Below are 23467 nucleotides of genomic sequence, written 5' to 3' on the forward strand. Positions count from 1 at the left end.
CCAAGACATAGCCACTGAATTCCCCAAGTTCCCAAGTCTTCATGTCTTTCTCCATGGTAAACACAGAGGAGAAATATTCATTGAGGACCTCACCCATCACCTGCGGTTTCACACATACATGTCCACTTTGGTCTTGAGAGGGCCTATTATCTCTCTACTTATTCTTTTTCCTTTAACATGTTTAAAGAATCTCTTTGGATTCACCCTAGTCTTCTCAACCAGAGCTATCTCATGCACCCTTTTCGCCCTCCTAATTTCCTTCTTCCATAAACTCCTGTATCCCCTATATACCTCCAGGGATTCCCTTGATCCTAACTGCCTGTTCCTAAGCCATGCCTCCTTTTTTTCTGGAAGGTTGGGCATTTGCTAGAAACATCTTCCTGATCTTCAAAAACCTCTCCACCATCTACAAGGCACAGCTCAGAAGTGTGCCACTCCAACAAATGCTCAGCATCATCCAGGGCAAAGCAGCCTATATTCTGACCTTCTACCATGAGCAAATAGTAGTGACTACATGTACCATCTGCAAGATGCATTTAAGCAACTTGTCAGGGCTCCTTCAACAGCACTTCCCAGACCTCCATTACCTAGACAGCCAAGGAATGTGCATTGGAATACCACCACTATATGCAAATTCCCCTTCGAGCAACACATCATCCTGACTTGGAACTATATCATCTGTCGCTGAGTTAAAACCTTGAAATCTTTTCATTGTTTCACTTTGGGAGGGCATTCACCATACAGATGAAAGAGGTTTTAGAAGGCTGCATATGACCACGTTTTGAAGGGCATTTAAGAATTGATAATAAATGCTAGACTTGAAAGTGAGGCCCACATTCCATGAACTTTTAAGAAAATATTAAAATGGTAGACGATACAGAAGGGAAACTGGCTTTGGAGAGGGAACAGAGAAAATATACAAGAAGGGTACCTGGGATGTGGATCTTCAGTAAGGCGGAGAAACTATAGAAACTAAGATTTGCTTTCCTTGGAGCAGAGGAGGTACATATGAACAGCTGAACATACAAATCATGAGCAGGAGTAGACCATTCAGCCCCACACATCTACTCCACCATTAACCAAGATTATGACTAATCTGACTGTAACCACAAATCAGCATCCCTGCCTATTCCTGATAGCCTGTCAACCCCTTGCTTAGTCCATAAAATGTGGAGCTGGAGGAGCACAACAGGTCAGACAAATCAGAGGATCAGGACAGTTGGTGTTCAGGTTTGGACTCTTCATCAGGACTGGGGAGGGGGATGGGAGCTCAGAAATATATTGAGGGAGGGGGAAGGGGCTGGGGGAAGGTAAGTGGGGTGGTGACAGTGGATGCAGGTAGGGGGTTGTAGTGGGAGGCGGCGTTGAAAAAACTGGCAATTGGAAGGTGGTGGTTATTGAAGCATACAGAGCACAGATGCTCCACGAATCAGTCACTGAGTCTGCACTTGTCTGTCCATTATAGAGGAGATCACATTGGGAGCAATGGATGCAATGGACCAGGTTAGAAGACGTACAGGTGAATCTCTGCCAGATTTGGAATGATTGCTTAGGGCCTTGGATGGAGGAGAGCGGGGAGGTGTAGAAGCAGGTGTAGCACCTCCTGCAGTTACAGGGAAAGGTGCCGGGTGTGATAGAGGGGTTGGTGGGGAGTGTAGAGCTGATGAGGGAGTTGCGGATTATGCGGTCCTGACGGAAAGCAAATGGGGTGGGGAAGGGAATATATTTTTTTTTGTGGTGGGGTCTGATTGCAGGTGGCGAAAATGGCAGAGGATGATGCGTTGGATTTGGAATTTGGTGGGGTGGCATGTGAAGACTGGGGGACTCTTATCCTTATTGTTGTTGGTGGGAGGGGTTTTGAGGGTAGAAGTGTGGGAAATGCAGGAGATGCTGTTGAGGGCATTATGAATCATGGGAGAGGGAAAATTACTGTCTTTGAAGTAGGAGGACATCTGGGATGTCCGGAAGTGGAACGCTTCATCCTTGGAGCGGATGCAGCAGAGGAATTGAGAATATGGGATTGCATTTTTTGCAGGCTTCTGTGCTCTGTACGTTCCAATCAACACCTTCCGGTTGTCAGCTTTTTCAACTCCCTCTCCCACTCCCTTGGAGACATATTCATCCTGGGCTTCCTCCACTGGCAAAATGAGGCCAAATGTAAACTGGAGGAACAACAATTCTTATTCCGCCTTGGGAGCTTACAGCCCAATGGCCTCAACACAGAGTTCACCAACTTCAAAATCTCCCCACCCTGGCCTCAACATATGCCCAGACCTTCCTCTCAGCCCGGCCTCCTTGACCTGACACAACCTGTCCATCTTCCTTCTCACCTATCCACTCCATCATTCCCACTGACCAATCTCTACAACTCCCTACCTGCATCCACTATTGCCACCCCGCCTACCTTCCCCCAGCCCCTTCCCCCTCCCCAGTCCTGATGAAGAATCAAGACTTGAAACGTCGACTTTCTTGCTCCTGTAATGCTGTCTGACCTGCTGTGTTCCTCCAGCTCCGTATTTTATCAACTCTGTCTTCCAGTATTTACAGAAATTTCTATCTCCGAGTCGCTGTAAACCTGACTGCGAAGCCTCTTCCAAGGATACCCACCTTGAAGAAGTTTTCCTCCTCCCTCCGAAGAGATCTCAGTGGGTCTCCCTCCCACTGCAACCCACTGGTTATCTCATCTGCCCTGAAGCCCTTCGACCACATCCTGAAATAAACCCGTTACTACAGCCATGTCTCCTTCCTCGGTACCTGCCTACGCAGCTGGCTTATCCCCCATGGACTCCAAACAACGTTCAGACCATCCCAATTTGGACCAAATCACAATAACCATTACCAACAGTGCCCCTAAAGCCTCCAGAAACGGTTCTCCCTGTGGATCCTCAGCTCCACACTCGCAGCCATATGCCGACATCTTCTCTCACTACAGTAAGGCCTGTCCCAGCTCAGAACCTCTCTCTCGCAAACCTGCAATGAAACTCTATTGTTCTTTATTCTTCAAAGGATCCACACCTTCAAAGAACACTTTTTCTCCTCCCTAAGAGACAAAGAATGTCTCTCGTACTTGCCTCCAAACACAGACGTCCTCAGCCACCCTGGGCCCCAACCTTATCCCCGACCTTCTCCTGAATACGCCGGGGGCCATCAACCACATGGTCACCCCAGCGCTCCTGCTGATGTTGCCGACCACATCGCTACTTCCACTTCCGCCCACATAACCGTTCCCATATACACACCCACTCCAGAGGCAGTCTCCACCTCACTCCTAGTTCCAGCTCAACAGTAAACCCCAGCCCCAAGCCCTGCCAGGTATTCACCATCCCCCCAGATCTCCCCCTCACTGAAGATGAACGGTCAGTCCTCAGTAAAGGACTCACATTCATTCTCCTCTGCCCACACATCAATGAATTCTGTACACATATAGAAACTCTTTTTCTGCCACCTCCGCACCTAGTTCTTTGAATGGGAATCCAACACACCTTCTGCAATCCCCTTCTCCCGCCTCCAACAAAACCCATCCTCCTGGACACCACCCCCTGGCCTTCTCCCCTCCCTTGACCTCTTCATCTCCAACTGTTGTCGTGACATCAATCGCCTGAATCTCTCCACCCCTCTCACCTACTCCAACCTCTCCCCAATGGAACACACAGCCCTCCACTCCAACCCCAACCTCACTATTAAACCCACTGACAAGGTGGGGGGAGGAGCGTGATGGTAATATGGCATACTGACCTCCACATTGCTGAGGCCAGACGCCAATCTCCAACACCTCGTCTTACCATCCCCTTGATTATGACCCTACTGCTGATTATGAAACCATCATCTTCCAGACCATCAATAACCACATCACTTCAGGAGATTGCCTATCCACAGCCTCCAACCTGATGGTTCCCCAACTTTGTACCGCCTGTTTCTGTTTCTTATCCAAAATCTATAAACCTGACAGCCCTGGTCAATCCATTGTCTCTGTCTGCTCCTGCCCAACTGAACTCATCTCCTCCTACCTCAACTCCGATCTTTTCCTGCCGGTCCAGGAAGTGCCCACCTATGTTCAGGACACAACCCACACCCTCCATCTTCTTCAAGACTTTCAATTCCCCAGCCCTGAACACCTCATCTTCACCATGGACACTCAGTTTCTCTCACCTGTGTCCCTCCATTTCTTCCTATCCTGCAGGCCCAACCAGTCCCCCACCACTAACACTCACATCCGCTTGACGGAACTAGTCCTCACCCTCAACAATTTTTCCTTTGATTCCTCCGACTTCCTACAAACCAAAGAGGTGGCTATGGGCACCCGCATGGGTCTGTGCTATGCCTGCCACTTCGTAGGATTCATGGAACTGTCCCTCTTCTGCAGCTACCCTGGCACCACATCTCACCTCTTCGTCCGCTACATTGACGACTGCTTTGGTGCTGCCTCATGCTCCCACAAGGAGCTCGAACAGTTCATCCACTTCACCCTGACCTCAAATTCACATGGACCATCTCCAACACCTCCCTCCCCTTCCTGGACCTCTCAGTCTCCATCTCCAGCAACCCACTTAGCACCAACATCCATTTCAAACCCACTGACTCACACAGCTATCTCGACTACACCTCCTCTCACCCACTCTCTTGTAAAAATATGATCCCATCCTCCGAATTCCTCCGCCTCTGCTGCATCTGCTCCTGGGATGAAGCGTTCCACTCCCAGACATCTCAGATGTCCTCCTACCTCAAGGACCATAATTTCCCCTCTCCCGTGATTCATAATGCCCTCAACCTCATCTCCTGCATTTCCCACACTTCTGCCCTCAAAACCCCTCCCCCTAACAACAGTAGGAATAGAGTCCCCCTGGTCCTCACATGCCAATCCACCAATCTCCAAATCCAATGCATCATCCTCCGCCACTTACACCACCTGCAATCAGACCCCATCACCAAAAAGATATTTCCTGCCTCACCCCTGTCTGTTTTCCATAGGGACTACTCATTCCGCGACTCCCTCATCTGCTCCACACTCTGCACCAACCTTTCCACACTAAGCACCTTTCCCTGCAACCACAGGAGGTGCTGCACCTGCCTCTACACCTCTCCACTCTCCTCCATCCAAGGCCTCAAGCAATCGTTCCAAATTCAGCAGAATGTGGTCTTCTAATGTGGTCCATTGCATCAGTTGCTCCCGATGTGGTCTCCTCTATATTGGAGAGACCAAGTGCAGACTCGGTGACCAATTTGCGGAGCATCTGTGCTTTCTACACTCCAATCAACACCAGCTATCAGTTGCCAGCCTTTTCAACTCCCCCTCCCATTCCCTTGGTGGCATGTTCATCCTGGGCCTCCTCCACTGTCAAAATGAGGTGACATATAAACTAAAGGAACAACTCCTTATATTCTGCTTCAGGAGTTTTCAGCTCAATGGCCTCAACATGGAGTTCACCAGTTTCAAAATGTCTCCATGCCCAGCCTCATCCCATGTCCAACCCTCACTCTCATCCCCAATTCCTTGACCTGACGCAATCTGTCCATCCTTCTTCTCACCTATCCACTCCACCCTTCCCTCTGATCAATCTCTACAACTCCCTTCCTGCATCCACCTATCACCATCCCATCTACCTACCCATCAGCCCAACTCCCCTCCCTCTATTTATTTCTGAGCTCCCTTCCCCCTCCCCAACCCCGCTGAGGAGTCTAGACCCTAAACATTGACTTTCCTGCTTCTCTGATATTGTCTGACCTGCTGTGGTCCTCCAGCTGTACATTTTGTTGATTCTGAATTCCAGCGTCTGCAGTCCTTTCAATCTCCTAACCCCTTGTTTAGCAAGATCTATCTACCTCTGCCTTAAAAAATATTCAAGGACTCTGCTTCCCTCACCATTTGGAAGGAGAATTCAAGAACCCATGACCCTCTGTGAGAAAAATATTTCACCTAATCTGTTTTAAATCAGAGTGTTATGACACAGGGATAGCAAGCCAAACCAAATCAGCCTCATTATCACTGGATTCTCAACACAGGAAAATTAAAACCTTTCAATAACTGTCCAATTCTTTCTAGCCAGATTTTATGAACAACAGACATTGGATATCAGGTTTATAACTTAAGCAAACATTAAAAAATTATTATTAATGATGTAAATTTAGCAGAACACAGATAAACAACAAGGTCATCTAATTAATATTTCCAATCTAAAGCACAATTTTCTTTGATCATAATTCCCCACCCAGACACACACACACACACACACACACACACACACACACACACACACACACACACACACACACACACACACACACAGACAGACACAGTTAAGGGATAATTTGAAAATGAAAATAAAAGAACTATAATCTGACAGTTCAATAAACAGTTTCCATCAATTGATACCAGACCTTCATGAAATCCTTGGATAATGAGTTGTTCACAGGCAAGTACAACTGTATATATTGCTCAAATTCCAAAGTCACCATTAATGCAAACAGTTTCAGCAGATTTTTAGAAATATTTACTTATTTCTTATAGGCTGGGATTCTCAGAATATTTAACAATTCAATAACTGGTGGGAATCTTGAGAGAGAGAGAGAGAGAAAGAGCGAGAGAGCGAGCACAACAAAGCAGGACTGTCTCTGGAAGTCTCCAAAATTCACACTGTCTCCTGCCAAACAGTCAGAACCAGTTCTCTCTTGATTTTTTCACTTTTCAATCAATATTCTCTGTAGTTGGCTGATTAGCACCAGTTCCTTGATTGATCAATTCAACATCCAACCAGTTGCCAGCCCTAAGCATAGCAATAGCACAGTGCCAATTTAACTACGTGTCCTTAGATGAGTAATTAAGTTGTATTATGTTTCCAGGCCAATTCCCAACAGAAAACATCTATCTTTGTTCTCTTCTCTTTTAAAACAAGTTGCTGTTCAAATTTCAAGTTCAATTCTAAACTTGTTCCAAGCCAAAAATGAGAAAAATAAAATAAAAATAGTGATTGTCTCTACAAGTGATACCTTGTTCTAAATTCATCTGCAAGAGGCAACATCTCTCCACATCCATGCTGACAAGACCCATTAGGATTTTGTATGCTTCAATAAAGTCACTACTTACTCTTCTAAACACCAGCAATACCAATTGGTGAAAAGATCTGGCAGGGGAGATGAGGGTTTTTACACATTGCATTATTTACATGATATTTATTGCAAACCTTGAAGCTTACTTTGAAAGCTTTTCAATCAACTGATATTAAATCATTAAAACTGTCTTGTATGTTACAGTTTGGATGCTCACTTCTGTGGAGGAAGTCTTATTCATACCAATTGGGTGGTAACAGCCAAACGCTGTTTAGACCGGTAAGACATCGATGCTTTGGATCATAATCTTAATGACCACTGTTCTCAATGCCCAACGTTGAATCCTAGTTTGGCAATGTTCATTTCAATTTCTCAATCTTGTTTCTACATTCCTCCACGGCATCACCTCTTCAATCGATACATCACTCCACTACTGGCAGTAACACCTGCAGATGCCTAAAGTGTAAACTCTGAAATTTCCTCCATAAATCTCTTCACTGCTCGATCAATTTCCCTTCCTTCAAGATGTCCTTTAAAGACCTACCAGTTTGACTATGTATTTGGTCATCTCTCCTAACATCTTCTTACATGGCTCAGTGACAAACTTTGTTGGGTATTGGTAATACTTCCATGGAACATTGCGGGTAGCTCATTATTGTGAAGATACTATTTAAATGCAAACAGTTATTCTTCTTAAAAAAAATATAGGTACCTAACTTCTTCACTGCATCTATTACAGTTCCTTCAACCCCTTGGCCTACAGAGTCTATCTTGGAATATACAGAGAACGTGCACATGAACCATCGAGACAGATCATTCAGGTTGACAAAATTTTTCTCGAACCCACTGGGAATGACATTGCTTTATTAAAACTTAAAAGGTATTACTTTTATTTCTCTTTTATATTTGTCTTTTGTTTAAATGTGTTTTTTCCTTCTGTAGTGAGGCCGACTTGATTAGGGAACTTAAGCTGAAGGAACCCCAAGGGGGCAGTGACCATAATATGATAGAATTCACCCTGCAGTTTGAGAGGGAGAAGCTGAAATCAAGTGTAACAGTATTACAATTGAGTAAAGGTGACTACAAAGACATGAGGGAACAGCTGGCTAGAGTTAATAGGAAGGCCAGCCTAGCGGGGAAGGCAGTGGAGCAGCAATGGCAGGGGTTTCTAGGAGTAATTCGAGAGGCACAGCAGAAATTCATCCCAAGGAAGAAGAAACATACTAAGGGGAGGATGAGGCAACAAGGGAAGTCAGGGACGGCATAAAACCAAAAGAAAAAGCACTCAATGTGGTGAATATTAGTGGGCAGCCAGAGAATTAGGAAGCTTTTAAAACCCAACAGAGGATCACTAAACAATTAATAAGGGGAGAAAAGATGAAGTACTAGAAAAAATATAGTGATATAAAAGAAGATTGCAAGAGTTTTTTTTGGATATAGGTAAGAGAGAGTCAAGAATGGACATTGGAGCACTGGAAAATGAGGCTGGCAAAGTAGTAATGGGGAACAAAGAAACGGTGAAGGAACTGAATGGGTACTTTGCATCAGTTTTCACAGTGGAGGACATCAGTAACGTACCAGAGTTCAAGACAGTTGGGGGCATCAGTGAGTGTAGTGACCATCATTAAGGAGAAGGTGCTGGGGAAACTGAAAGGTCTGATGGTGGAAAATCACCCGGACCAGATGGACTACACCTCAGAGTTCTGAAGGAGATAGCTGAGAAGATTATAAAGGCATTGGTGGTGATCTTTCAGGAATCATTGGAGTCAGGGAGGGTGCCAGAGGACTGGACACTGGCTTGCGTAAAACCCCTATTTAAGAAGGGACGGTGGCAGAAGACAGGAAACTGTAAGCTGTTTAACCTGAGCTCAGTTGGTAAGATTTTAGAGTCCATTATTAAGGATGAAATTGCAGAATACTTGGAAGTACATGGTAAAAGAGGGCTGAAATAACATGGCTTTGTCAAGGGAAGGTCATGTCTGACAAATCTGTTAGAATTCTTTGAGGAGAATATGAACAAGTTAGACAAAAGTGAGCTGGTGGACTTCATCTATTTTGATTTCCAGAAGGCCTTTGACAAGGTGCCACACTGGAGACTGCTAAACAAGATAAGAGCCCATGATGTTAGGGGCAATGTATTGGCATGGATAGAGGATTGGCTGACTGGCAGAAGGCAGAGAGTAGTATAAAGGGATCTTTTTCAGGATGACAGCCAGTGACTAGTGGAGATCTGCAGGGGTCCGTGTTGGGGCCACAACTATTCACATTATTCATTAACCATCTGGACAAAGGGACTGAGGTCATTGTGGCTAAGTTTGCAGATGACACAAAGATAGGCGGAGGGACAGGCGGTGTTGAGGAAATGGAGGTGTACTTGGACAGGCTAGGATAGTGGGCAAAAAGTGGCAAATGGAATATAATGTAGGAAATTGAGAGGTTATGCACTTTGGTAGGAAGAATAGAGGTGTAGCCTATTTTCTAAATGGAGAAAGGCTTCAGAAATCTGAAACACAAGGGGATTTGGAAATCCTAGATCAATATTCTGTTAACCTTAACATGCAGGTTCAGTTGGCAGTTGGGAAGGTGAATGCCATGTCAGCATTGATTTCAAGGAGGCTAGAATACAAGAGCAGAGATGTACTGCTGAGGCTGTATAAGGCTCTGGTCAGACAGCACTTGGAATATTGGGAGAATTTTAGGCCCTGTATCCAAGGAAAGATGAGTCAGCATTGGAGGTGCTCCAGAGGACACTTGCAAGAATGATGCTGGTGATGAAGGGTTTGTCATATGAGGAGTGTTTGAGGATTTTGGGTTTGTACTCAACATAATTTAAAAGGATGAGGGGGTATCTGACTGAAATTTACAGAATACTGGGACATCTAGATAGAGTGGATGTGGAGATGATGTTTCCACTGGATAGGAGAGACTAGGACCTGAGGCCACAGTCTCAGAGTGAGGGGATGACCCTTTAGAACTGAGATGAGGAGAAATTTCTTCAGCCAGAGAGTGGTGAATCTGTGGATTACATCGCTACAGGAGGCTGTGGTGGCCAAATTATTGGGTGCCTTTAAGACAGACATAGGTTCTTGATTGGTAACAGGTTCAAGAGTTATGGGGAGAAAGCAGGAGAATGGGTTTGAGAAATATATCAGCCATGATTGAATGGTGGAGTAGACTCAGTAGGTCAAAAGGTCTCATTCAGCTCCTGTATCGTATGGTTTTATATGGTCTTCTGTGTTCATGATGATGCAGTGCTTCTGAAAAGATCTACCTTCTACACCATAAGAACCTCTGCGTAGTGTAGGTTTAATAAATATGGATCTGAATTGAAGCAATCTTTATTTGCCCCTACTTTGCCCTTTTAACTAGCACTGTGAGATTGTGGAAGTTCCATCTCGGACAGCTGCTAACTGGAACTGCAACAATCTCCTAGGAAGGTGTTCAGTGATGGAGCCTGAACTGAGAGATGAGTCCAGGAATGCAGGGGCCAGGCTGGCAGACCCTAGCTAGGGAGCGGGCAGAAAGGGATAACATGTTGTGGGAGGGAGACAAGGGGGCATTCATACCATGGGAGTGGCTTCTGATGGACATAGTGGACCCAGAAAGAAGGCACACCATAATGTCCAAACATGAATCCATTAGGTTTCACTTGCTGATGACTTCTCCCAAGACAGGTAAAACTTAGTGTCATAGAGTCATTCAGCTTGGAAATTGACACTTCGATTCAACTCATCGATGCCTACCAGACATCCCAATCTGACCTAGTCCCATTTTTCAACATTTGGCCCATATTTCTCTAAACCCTTCCTATTCATGTACCCATTCAGATGCTTTTTAAATGTTGTAATTATGCCTGTCTCCACCATTTTCTCTGGCAGCATGTTCCATACACATACCACCCTCTTCGTGAAAAAGTTACTCCTCAGGTCCTTTTTAAATCTTTCCCCTCTCACCTTAAACCTATGCCCTCTAGCTTTGGACTCCGCCACCAAAGGAAAAAGATCTTGACTGTTCACCTTATCGAAGCACCTCATGATAGTTTTCTTCGTTTCTCTTTTTATACACAATTTGACTCGAATTCACCATCCCCATCATCTCTGCAACTAAATCTGCTTCTATGTTTCCTTAAGTTCCATTATCCACTTTGTGTCACTATGAGCTTACAAAGCACCCTTTCATTTGATATGAAGAATGCAAAGAAAAAATTAACTAGTGACACACATTGAATGATATAACTCTGTAACCCTGTGTTTCCTTAAATTCCTTTCCATTGGCATGGGTTTTAATTGATTTAAGTCAAATAAGTTAACATTTCTGTTTAAATAATGGAGAGAGAAATTTCAGATGACACTGTTAAAGGTTTCTGCATGTATATACCAGATCAATAATATCATAGCCATCGTCTTTTCCCTTTTGCTTTCGAAGTTTTAAATCAAGCGCATTGTTCACTACAATTTTTGTTAAGTAACATACAGATACTCAGCAAGATGAGGACCAGTTACTGGTGGTTACCAGCAAGGTATGCAGGATTCACTTTCCACTTCAATTAGTAAGCACTGGGATGACCTCAGAGTTATTTCCTGAACGGTTCTCTTTCAGTTCTGCAAAAACACACAAAACTGAGCTAATTTCTTGACAGAAACGCCATATAATGAATAAAATAGAGAAGCTCTGGTAGACTTATCTGGAATCTGTGATTGAAATAAAACTCATTTTGAACACAGCTGAACCAATCACCACAATTCTACAAAATGAAAGAATTGGTAATAATATAAATAAATTGCCAAAGTAATTATTTCTCTATTCCATTTTTGCTACCATTTAGAATCTCTCCTTCGCAGCATTGTCCATAATCAATAATTTGTTTTTCTAATTGTCTATTGTGTACGGTGGAAATCAGTCATCTTTAAAATTGGACTGATAATTTTTAAAAAGTACTGTTGCTTTCCTTCATCTCTCTGATCCCAGTCTTCCTTTGTCTCTCTTTCACAATCTCTCTCTCTCTTTTACTGGAGGCTCTCTTTCTCCATCTCTTAACATAATGAATTCTCTGTTACTTATAAGACACTCAGTAAAATGTACAATACAGCAGTCATTGAAATAAAACTTATTGCCTTTCTCTTCTACATACAGCTGCCTTGTTTCTTTTCAAAAAGCACTCAACATAATGGCCTAGATATCCCAGGAGTGGCAATTACAGTCAGATTGCTGCTTTTCTCTTGTTCTTTTTGGCTCGTACTAAGGATCACATTACTAGATGGGAATTCCAATCCTGACTTATTCAGAAATATGGACCATCCCTGAAATCAACAAAGTTCCTCTGTAGAACAGGATAGTTAGGGAAAGTCAAATCACACACCTCTTTGTAGCAGTTAATGTGCTGAGTTCTGAGGTTTGAATGTCCACCAGCACAGACAGATAGCTGCTAGGAAAGCAGAAGTACTTAAGTCAACTGTAGTGTTAGGGTGGCAGTTGGGGAAAGGGTTAGATTTTTAAATGTGCAAGGGACAAGGGTGCTGAGTAGGGTGTCAGGTAAGTATGTTGCCAAGTGGGCATTGTGCCAGGTATGTGATGGAGTACTCAGGACAGTTGGTGGAGGGCTGGGGGATGGATGTATCAAGGAGAATGTTGGATCCTGGAAAAACCAAGGTGGCTGTTGAGGCCAGCAAGGGGAGTCAAGGGGAGCGTCAGGGCTAGCAGGAGTAAGTGGGGATGAAGAGGCCAGCTGGAAAGAGGTTTTGGGTTCCTGAGGTTCAAATCAGTGGAAGAAGAAGGGAAGTTGTCAGATCCTGGGGTTCAGATTCTGTTCAGTGGTTTTGGGTCAGTTCTGAAGAAGGGTCACTGAAGCAAACATTAACTCTGCTTTCTCTTTACAGATGTTGCCAGACCTGCTGAGTTTCTCTCGCAATTTCTGTTTTTTTTTCTGATTTCCAGTATCTGCAGTTCTTTCACTTTTTTAAAAGAAATATACAGACCTGTTAGTTAAGAAGTAACAACCTGATGCAAATTAAATAAAAACAAAAATATTTTGAAACACTGCTTTTGATTTCAGGCCAGCAGTCCTGACTGACAAAGTGGCATTAATCTGTTTGCCAACACAGCGCTATATATTACCAACTGGAGCTGATTGCTATGTTTCAGGCTGGAGTGAAACTCAAGGTACACATTAACACAAATGTTTATCAAAGTAAAGTAACATGTCCTTAATTGTTTGCTTTCTTCTTTCCTCTTTTCTCCTCTAATTTGCCTCCCCACTCAGCCATCCTCTTCTAAAAGCATTGATTTCAAGATTGCTCATTGCTCCTTGAATGCTGATAACATGGTCATCTGGTATGAGCATTTGTGCCCAACAGGTTTGAAGTGATCCATTCCCCTGCCAGCACATAACCTCCCCATTGGCAAAGTCTCTACTCTGCACCCCCAATACGGCACAGGGAGATTAACCCCTGGTTAAAACTTTATAGGAAAGCAGCGGAGGTTTGACCCCCAGTGTGGGGGCCCAGCAGTATATGGACATGGCCCTAGCACTAGTGAATTAAAATACCATGAGTGAATATCCTTATCACCTTGAGGATACCTTGGCAGAGTTAAAGGGTAAGGGGTAACCTCTGACAAAGGCATCTGGAATGTAAACCAAAGCAAACTGATGTCTAAAGGTGTCAAATTCCTGGCAGCTCCTGCAACCAAGCCAATGCCACAGATGATGTTTTGCATTCCTTTGGCCTTAACTGGGGTGGTCGAGAGTGGCACCTAACATTTAAGCAGCCCAGATATCTGTATAGTTTGCCCAGGCTTTCATTTTGGAGAGGACACTTTGGTTTTGCTGCAGCATGATTATACATGGGAGACAGCAATTACGAGTGATAAAACTTGATTGGCATACAGAATGGCTGCTACAGGCTGTCTCTAATGATGGGAGGGTTCCACTGAGCAGCCACTGCTCACCTTAAGTTGTACAACCCCTGTCTTTGATCTACCATGGCCACATTCATGAAGCTTAGAGTCACTACTCAACAAATGGATGGAATCCAGTGCACCTGGCAAACAAATCAGAAGAGAGGAGATGCAAACTCTTTGATTTGCAAGCTGGAACAGCAGGACCATGTGCACAACATTGAGAGATATTTTCCTAAGCAATTTGTACAGAGATGGTGTCGTACACCTCTGGAGTAGGTGGGACTTGAACCTGGGCCTCCTGGCTCAGAGGTAGGGACACTACAACTGGACCATAAGATCCTTTGAGAGATGGCTTGCAGTTAGTTGATACATGTTAGCTCTGATCATTGTGGAACTTGATAGGCTAAACAAATAGTCATTATAGGACAGAGTATTGCTGAAGATAGAGGCATGCTATTGAAGTGTTTCATCTTGTAATCATCAGGACTGAGGTAACATTTCAAAGGTAACAACAACTGTATGAGAAAATGGAGGCTGCTTGGTTGAACCAAAATCATTATCCCTAAAGAGGTGATAAAAGAGATGCTGAAGAGCATCCATACAAACCTATGAACAATTGAAACCAGTCTCAGGAAGGCAAGAGCAATACCCTATTGGCCAAACATGAACAATGCCATTTAAGATCGTGTCAGCTTGTGAACATCCATATAAGCAAGCTAAAGAAACACTCAAGGCTTTCAAAGACAAATTTTGGGTTAAGTTTGGAAGAGACCATTTCAATTTCAGTGGCATCAATTATCTTGTCGCTGTTGTCTGCTGTTCATACGTTTTTTTTTTTAAAATTGGTTTGTAAGTTGTTGAGCATCACTGGTTAGCTCAGTATTTATTGCCCATACCTAAATGCTCTCAAGAAGGTAGTGGTGAACTGTCTTCCTAAATTGGGGTGTAGAGATACACATGCACTACTAGGGAGTTCCTGGATTTTGGCCCAGTGACAGTGAAGAAACAGCGATTTAGTTTCAAGTCAGGATGGTGTGTGGCTTGGTGGGAAACACTTAGGTGATAGTGTTCCATGCCTCTGCTGTTCTTGTCCTTCTAGGTAGTAGAAGTTGCGAGATTGTATAGTGCCGTTGGAGGATTCTTGGCGGGTTACTGCAGCGCACTTTGTAGATGGTACATATAGCTATTACTTAGCATTGGTGGTGAAAGTAGTGGATGGGGTGCCAATTACATGAGATGGTTTGTGCAGATGGTGTAAAGCTTCCTCAGTGTTGATACAGCTGCATTCATTCAACATGTGGAGAGTATTACATTACAATTCTGACCCATGGACAGACATTGAGGAGACAGGATGTGAATTACTCACCACAGAATTCCTAGCATCTGATTTGCTTTTTAGTACATAGAATCCCTATAGTGTGGAAACAGACCTTTTGGCCCAACAAGTCCACACCAACCCTCAGAGCATCCCACCCAGACCCATCCCCCTAAACTACACATCCCTGAACACTAAGGGCAATTTAGCAAGACCAATCTACCTAGCCTGCACAACTTTGGACTGCGGGAGGAAACCGAAGCACCCAGAGTGAACCCACGCAGACACGGGGAGAATGCACAAACTCCACACAGACAGTCACCTGAGGGTGGGATCGAACCCGGGTCCCTGGTGCTGTGAAGCAGCAGTGCTAACCACTGAGCCATTTGTTGCCCTTTTGTATCCATAGTGTTTATACGGCTGATCCAGTTAGTTTCTGATCACGGTAGCCTCCACAGTGATCATTATAGGTCTTTCAGCATTGGTAATTCTATTGAATGTCAAGGGGCAATAGTTAGATTCTCCCTTGTTGGACATAATCATTACCTGGCACTTGTGTGGCACAAGGGCTACTTGCCATTTATATTGGTGCATAATGCAGTGCCAGAAATGTCAACTGCTTAAAAAAAAAGTAAACTCACGACTTTTCTCTTTCAAAATAAAATGTACTTGTACTTTCCTCAATTTATATTCCATTTGCCTACAAAATTAAACTTCTTAATCTAAAATATTAAAATTGCACATAATAAATATTTTTGACTTCTGGTACAAATTAATGTCTCACATCTGTGGAATAGTTAATTGCAATGAATTCCTAAATGTTTTGTACTCATTACATTTTAACATTCGTGAGAATAAGGACAGGATTTGGTTCTGGAGTATATGTTTTTTTTACCCACTTGCATTCTGCCTGTAATATTCTTATCGCCGAGTGTACAGTCAGTGTGTTCATTAAAGGAAGGAACTTGCATTTTTATAATGCTATTCTCAGGTCATTGCAAAAATAGTCTGTCAATGCTGCAGGTTAGAATCCGCAGAGTTCCTGTATTCAAATGGTCCTAAAGTTAGAAGGGCAGCTAGGATCAGAATCACATATTTGTGGTCTCTCAATGAAGAAGGAGCAAGGAATGAGCAGAATATCCCAAACCGTTAACACTGCCTTTTCTTGGTTGTGTAAATTTGAGTGTTTTCATGAGATGTGAAATAACAAAAGCCCTTATGAAACAGAAATCCAATTTTCATAATTCTGCTATTGATAGCTGTCCCTACAGTTGCCTAGATTTTAAGCTTGAGAAATTGATACTCCACAACCTCTCTCTCTTCCTTAAACTTAATTCATTAACCAAGCTTGGTTACCTATTCTAATATCCATTATGTGCAATGGTGTCCAATTTTATTTGGTAATGTTCCCATAAAGCATTTTGGAGTGTTTTACAATGTTAAAGGCGTTGTATGAATACAAATAGTTGTTGATTTCTGGTCTTCTTTTTCATTTGTCCCATTTGGTTTTAGGAACTGGACGTGAAGGGGTTTTAAAAGAAGCAGGTTTCTCGGTGATAGAAAATAGCATTTGCAATCGGCCTGAACATTTGAATGGAAGAGTGAAAATCAGTGAACTATGTACAGGAAATATTGAAGGTGGTGTTGGCAATTGTCAGGTATGTGATTATTCAGTTGGATATAAAGTATTAAATGGCCTAAAGTTAATGAATGGGAAGATCAGTCTCATAATGAGAGATTAACATGCAATTGAGGGAGACAATTAGTCTGCCTTAATATTAAAGTTCAGTTTCATAGTTTCATTATTATCTTTTGACCTGTAGCTCTGAAATTGAAACATCAGAATAAAAGGACAGGAGGAGACCATTCCATCTCTCGAACCTGTTTTTCCATGAGGCAGTTAGCAGGAAGTCAGGAAAATTTCCTGTTTGACCTGCCAGCCCTGGGAGAAAGTGTGAGGAAAAATGGAATTTTCACTCTTTTGGGGCAGGTCCTAACAGGACTCAGGCCACTGACTCATAAAGTTCAGAGACAGCCGGTTGCAATAGTGGACTGTTTAAAGTTCCCAACTTGGTGCTATGACACCTCATTCCAGTTAGTTTAAAAACAGGAAAGCCCTTCAGTTTTAACATCCCCTCAGCTCCACACACTGTCCATGCACCATCTACTATCTTCAACAGGGCAATAGAGCATTCATCATCCAGATATTTTAAAATTTCAGTAACTAAGAACATCACACACTTGTAAGCCCTTCACATTGCATATATTAACTTTGTGAATTTGTTAGCAGAGATCAGACAGAATCTCTGGTATTTTGACAGAATAATGGATGTATGGTCTCAGGCAAGCTTCATCATGTATTCTTGGCTAAGAGCTCAAGGATTCGTTACTCTGCTGAACCATCAGTGCCTGTTTGACTGATGGCTCTGTCTTTTATTCCCTATTTTGCCCAATCAACCTATTCAGAGATGTTATTGCGCACCCCTGGAGCAGTTGGGACTTGAACCTGGGCCTCCTAGTCTAGGGGTATGAACACTACCACTGCACCACAACAGCCTTCACAATGTTCTAGATTTTTCGAATCAACTTGTTTATAAATGTTATTACACAACTCTGGAGCAGGTGGGACTTGAATTTGGGCCTCCTATGCCACAAGAGGGCCAATTCTGGACATTATGACAATATTTTCTGTTTGCAAATGGGCTGTTTCATTTCTCACACTTGGTTTTCATCTATTTTTCCTCTCCAGCCTGTTCAGAGATGTTATTACACACCTCTGGAGAAGGTGGAACTTGAATCTAGGCCTCCCAATCCAGGGGTAGAGACACTACCACTGTGCCACAAGATCCCCACAATGTCTAATTATAAAAGGTTAAGAGGTTTCATATACTTGCAGTTTCAGTTGTTGAGCTTTTAAAGAGTTTGGATGATTGACATTGCTATTGCCCTATAGTAGCAAGGAGTTATTTCTTAACATAGTGGAAAATTTTCAATGAATTACTGCCTTTTGAAGCTTTCACTTATTATATATTACTGCCTTACTGTTACCTTATGCAGTTCACTGCTGGGTAATTGGACCATAGTCTGGCATGTGGGAGGTCAAGGTTGCATACAATGCCAAGGGTCTGGATGGCATACCTTTGCATGGGGTCATAAGGAATACCATTCGAACTTAATGTTGGGTGTAAGCTCATGGTCTGAATCACCCCACACCCTTAACAGGCCCTGGTGTAAATCAGAAACCCTGGGAATGGTGTTGGGAATATTGGAATTGTAACTCACCTGCTACCTTAACTTGGTGAAAATCCAGTTCTACACAGTGACAGTTTTTCTTAAAAACCCTGAGTTGAAAGATGTTAGGTAGTTACAAAAACCCATACACTTCACTAATATTTTTTAGTGAAGGAAATCTGTTGGTCTTATCTTGGCTGACCTTTATATGACTCTAGGTTTGTCTCTTAAATAAAGTAGATTATTAAGCCACTTAGTTGTATCAAATTGACAGTGGTTCAATATGAGGGTCCTTCTCAGGGCAACCAAGTCAAGCAATAAAATTTCACATCCTGAAAAAAAATTAAAAGGAACTGGGTATTTCTGAAGAAAGATACATTTGTCAAAATTTTTCATGTTGTACTCATCAGGACAATTCACAAGAATATCAAGTCAAGGGGTAACCAAATATTTATAATGCATGAGGATAGTGTTGATTGTTTAGAAAGTGAAATTTGGTTGGTAGAGACATTGCCATGGAGAATGCATCAGTTTATAATTATTGACAGTTATCTGCAAGACTTTGTCTAATTTTCAAACCAGGCAGATTGATTCTCACTGAAAAATGAACCAATGAATGGCTGTCATCTTATTATGTTGAGTTGAAATGGTGGCATTTATGTCAAGAACAGTAGCCTGTGTTTCAATAAATGCAGCTTCCAGTACACACAGGAGTGCCACACCACGAGCCTGACTGATAATCCTAGATTGGTTTCTGGCATAATTCTTTGCACATTTTTTTTTTCGGAATTGCTCAAGTTCTGTACTACTAAATAAGTTGTTTGTAATTAAAATAAGTACTTGGCTATTCACTTAAATTTTGATTTAATTCCAAAAAAACTGATCTCAAAGTTGCAGTACTCAAATGCCTGTCAACCATTTATCTGATATGAATGCTATTTAATGGGCTTAAACCAAGTTTGTTTCATTATTATCAGTTGATTCCTTGACGATGCTCTCTTTTTAAGGGTGACACCGGAGGCCCTTTGGTATGTCCAAATTCCAGAGGCAAATATATTCTCCAAGGAGTAACATCTTGGGGTCTTGGTTGTGCAAGTCGAATGAAGCCAGGTGTTTACGTCCGTGTTTCATTTTTTGTTGACTGGATTGAAAACACCATAAGGCATGGTTAACAAAGATATAACTCAGCACAATAATCAAATGTTTCCTGTCATTCAGAATGTAAAATTCCATATGTGAATTATTAAATTCTTTCGCTGTTACAGATGTGGCTTTGATTTAATTTGGAGAACTTTGAAACAGTCGATGACACGACATTATGGCTGGTTACTCTTTGAGAGGCAGGATACCTTTTCTTATTTTGCACAGAGGTTCACAGATTCATGTACTTAAATGAGATGAGATTTCAAAGGCAGCTGAATTGTAGTGTGAACTGTGGATGTGAAGCTGACTACAGCCCAGGTTGTCAAAACATGATACTGCCAAGTTTAGCGACACTGCAGTGCTGCCTATAGAAATATACCTCCCAGGTTCACTGAAACCACTGGAGGCAGGACAGGATTCTAGAGCAGCTTGATCTATCTATCAGCATCTACTGGGGAGAAGAATGATACACAGATAGGTCCATAGACACATTGACTGACCATACCACGGGTAGGAAAACTCCAGTGAATTGAGGAAGCCATTGGACTTAGACAAGGAGAGTTCAAACGGGCAGGTGGGCAACCTCATGGTCACAAAAAGCAGTACACAGCTCAAAGTATGTACTGTCAGAGGTTCAGCTGCATTGAGGTATCTGAGTGCCGAAGTCTTTGAACACTGTGTCTCTCCAGGGAAATGGTAACGGAGTTGTGCCATATGGTTCCACAACTGGTCAACTGATGTACAAAGAGAAATAAATAAGAGGTTATTTTTTGAATGTCAAAACATTTAACTGTTGCAATACAATAAATCCCCCTGTGATTAAGAAATTATCACACAGTGAAGCCTCAAGTGCTGGTCTAAGTTTTACATGTTTACTTATAGTTGTTTCTATAGAGGTGCTGTCCTGGTGCATGGAGGTGACGTATGGGCAGACTGCAAACTTTCCTGTTCAGATGCATTCGGTGGAAGTGTGCTACATTGTCTGGGTGCTTCAGATCTGGTAAGGCCCAGCATATCTGGGGATATCTATATCTGAACAAGGGCCACTTTGTTCACCAGACCGGCTTTGGTATTATCATGAACCCTCAATGGCAAAAACCATGCACATACATGCTAGCAAAATTACATCATTCAAGACATGAATGGATTTCTCCATCATTTCCACACAGAAACTGCAATGCCTTTGGTAACTTTTACAGATGTTCACACATTTCATACTGCTACTGAATCATCTGCTCTTTTGCTGATGACACCTCATGCTCAACATCTGAATGAAGTGGTGAAGTGGCCATAGTTGTCTCTCTCTTTGTGTTATCTCATTCTGTGTGACTTTGCGGTTCTCATCAGATTGTGCAACCCATTCTACACAAGCAACAAAGGCAACTACTGGCAGTGCATCTGTGTTGGGTGGAGGGTGCACTGGAATAAAATGACGCAGTATCCTGAGATTGCAGTGGAATCTCTAAGCTTTCAAACATAGAGTTGCCTCATTCTATCCCTTATCTGCTGTTACACCGGTTGGCAAGTCTTTTTGCCTGGCTGAATGCTGCACTTTTACCTTTAAAAATGGTGTGCCATAACAGGCTGCCAGCTCTGTATTTCCCTTGACATCAAGTCATTCAGTAAAATTCAGGGCTGTATTACATTGCCACACTTATGATAGTGACAATGTTGCTAGTTTTGCTCAAAATTCAAATTACAAAAGTAAAGGCCTTCAGAGTGGGTAGTGAACACTGTAACATCTTTCAATAGGTTTAGGAAGAAATGTCTTTCAGGTATTGAAATAGGTCTTTGCAATTGTGATTTTCTATACAGAAAGAGAGGCAATAGCAGCACATCTAGGGTTCACATTGACAGTTATTTAACTTCAATCAGGGGACTTGGGAATGTGTGAATACTATCACATGGATATTGTATAGATGGTATTACAGTATAATAGGGAATCGATTGATCGAAGTGTTTGGTTTCTAGAAAATAAATACCACTTTACTTGGATAATTACTTTAGATGCATGACTAAATATATAATTCCATTCTTTCTTTCTATCCTTACCTTTACGAAATGGTAAATAAAGACATGGTTGTTTTAATATGAGATATTTTCTGAAGAGAGGTCCCGACCCAAAACATCAACTTTCCTACTCCTCTGATGCTGCCTGGCCTGCTGTGTTCTAAAAAGATTGCTTTTAATTTCAACATGCAACATTCAATTATCTTTTTTGTTATTCATAAATAGTCACTGATGCTGGTTAACAATCAGAGTCCTCCTTGAATCATAGAATGCCTAAAGCGTTGAAGCAAGCCATTCAGCCCATCAAGTCAACATATGCATTTTGCCCATGAACGACATTTGGGTATTACTAAGGTGAAATAAACAGTCCCTGAAACCTAGTGGAAATCTCAAAAAGGTCATTCCATCACATGATCATAAAGATTGTCAAACTACCTATATATTATTTAGACACTCAAATTTGTAAAGCCTTATTGTTTTCTGTTTCTGTGTAAAAAGTTGTACAGGTACCCTAATATGCATGTAATTTCTTTCTTGAGATACTATATTTGTGGGAAAAAGGGTTGTGTATTATCACTTTAAGGGCTGAGTATGCTAATGAACCAGAGATATGGCGATCAGCAGCCATGAAGAGTCTAGGTTAATGCATGCAAATGTAAGAGTATGCAGCTGTGTTTCAATTTAACTACAAGTACTATGTTGCTGTAACCAATCTATCTGATGAGCAAACCTATGTTAGATTTTCAAACTTAATCTACCTGATTATCAGGTCCTGTGTGAAAGTGGTAACTTTGCGTGAGGAAGGCAACATGATAGCTCCCAATGACTTTTTTCAGCCTTGAGTTTCATTAGTCATTCCTTTGAAGAGGGTTGTATTTTTCTGCATTTTGCTGAATACCACACTTTAAAAATGTCCACATCTTATTCCAGACTGCTGTTTTCTGATATTGTTGCCCATTCTATTTTCTTAAGTTCTATTCTCAGCACCACTAAATTATTTTTTTGGCAATCTATTAAACTGCTTTCATCATACTTATGTCCTTCTCTATCATGAGCTTCAAGTAAACTATATAGTGGTTACAATTGAAAAGATGAACCCTTACTTTGACTTCAGTTATTCATGCTGCTTCATTCTCCAGTAATAAATCCAAATGATAAATCTTTCTTTTTTAGGATTTTTAACACTGTTGGACGGCATCATACATTTTTTTGTGTACTCTGAGTTCTATTGCCGTATCTTACCAAACTCGCCTAATGAATTATTTACCATGCTCGATGGCAAATCTCATGTCCTACTTCTCCACACCTTACATGTGCCATTCCCACAACAACTTGCCATTCAGTAGCTATCCACAAAGGTAAACCTTAATTGCACTCCCTCCGTAGCCAGAACATCCTTCTGCAGATAAGGAGACCAAAATGGCACACAATATTCTGGTTGTCTCACCTGAACCAAAACTAATACCATGAAAATGAACCCCTTTCCCAAATCAGCCCTTTAGCCAGATCTTGTAATGCCTGCTCCTATAAAAAATTGCACATGGCTTAGGCAATATTCCAGAAATAATTTCAAGGTCTTGCTCTTTAATGTAGAGTTTAACTCTTAACATTTTTCCATCTTCTACCTATGTTTCCAACATAGATCACATCAACTGGATTAATCCTCTTTGTATCTAAGTTAATCTCCAGCCACCGGGAGATATTCCTGCCCGTTCCACTGATGGGCAACACACCTTCAAATATCTTATTCTTAGCTGCAGATAATGCAATTCACCATCTTCAATACAGAGTCCTCCAATCCAACCGCACTTCAGTTCTATTCAGCTT

The 23467-nt window shown here is 42.2% G+C and overlaps 2 protein-coding genes across 2 annotated transcripts in view; both read left to right on the plus strand.

Moving 5' to 3' along the window:
- Positions 1-19740, plus strand: part of LOC109911701 (plasminogen-like) — an 80462-nt gene extending 60722 nt beyond the window's left edge. The window contains exons 12-16 of the mRNA XM_048600948.1: positions 7249-7323; positions 7784-7924; positions 13097-13203; positions 16769-16914; positions 19495-19740. Coding sequence (XP_048456905.1) covers positions 7249-7323; positions 7784-7924; positions 13097-13203; positions 16769-16914; positions 19495-19659 — 634 coding nt within the window. The 3' untranslated portion in view covers positions 19660-19740. The remainder of the gene's footprint in view (positions 1-7248; positions 7324-7783; positions 7925-13096; positions 13204-16768; positions 16915-19494) is intronic.
- A 784-nt stretch (positions 19741-20524) lies between these two features.
- The window catches only part of plg (plasminogen), a 136924-nt gene continuing 133981 nt past the window's right edge, over positions 20525-23467 (plus strand). The window contains exon 1 of the mRNA XM_048601014.1: positions 20525-20630. Within this exon, the coding sequence (XP_048456971.1) occupies positions 20555-20630 (76 nt within the window). The 5' untranslated portion in view covers positions 20525-20554. The remainder of the gene's footprint in view (positions 20631-23467) is intronic.

The sequence above is a fragment of the Rhincodon typus genome, chromosome 9, assembly GCF_021869965.1.
Source record: "Rhincodon typus isolate 14 chromosome 9, sRhiTyp1.1, whole genome shotgun sequence".
Classification (NCBI taxonomy): Eukaryota; Metazoa; Chordata; class Chondrichthyes; order Orectolobiformes; family Rhincodontidae; genus Rhincodon; species Rhincodon typus.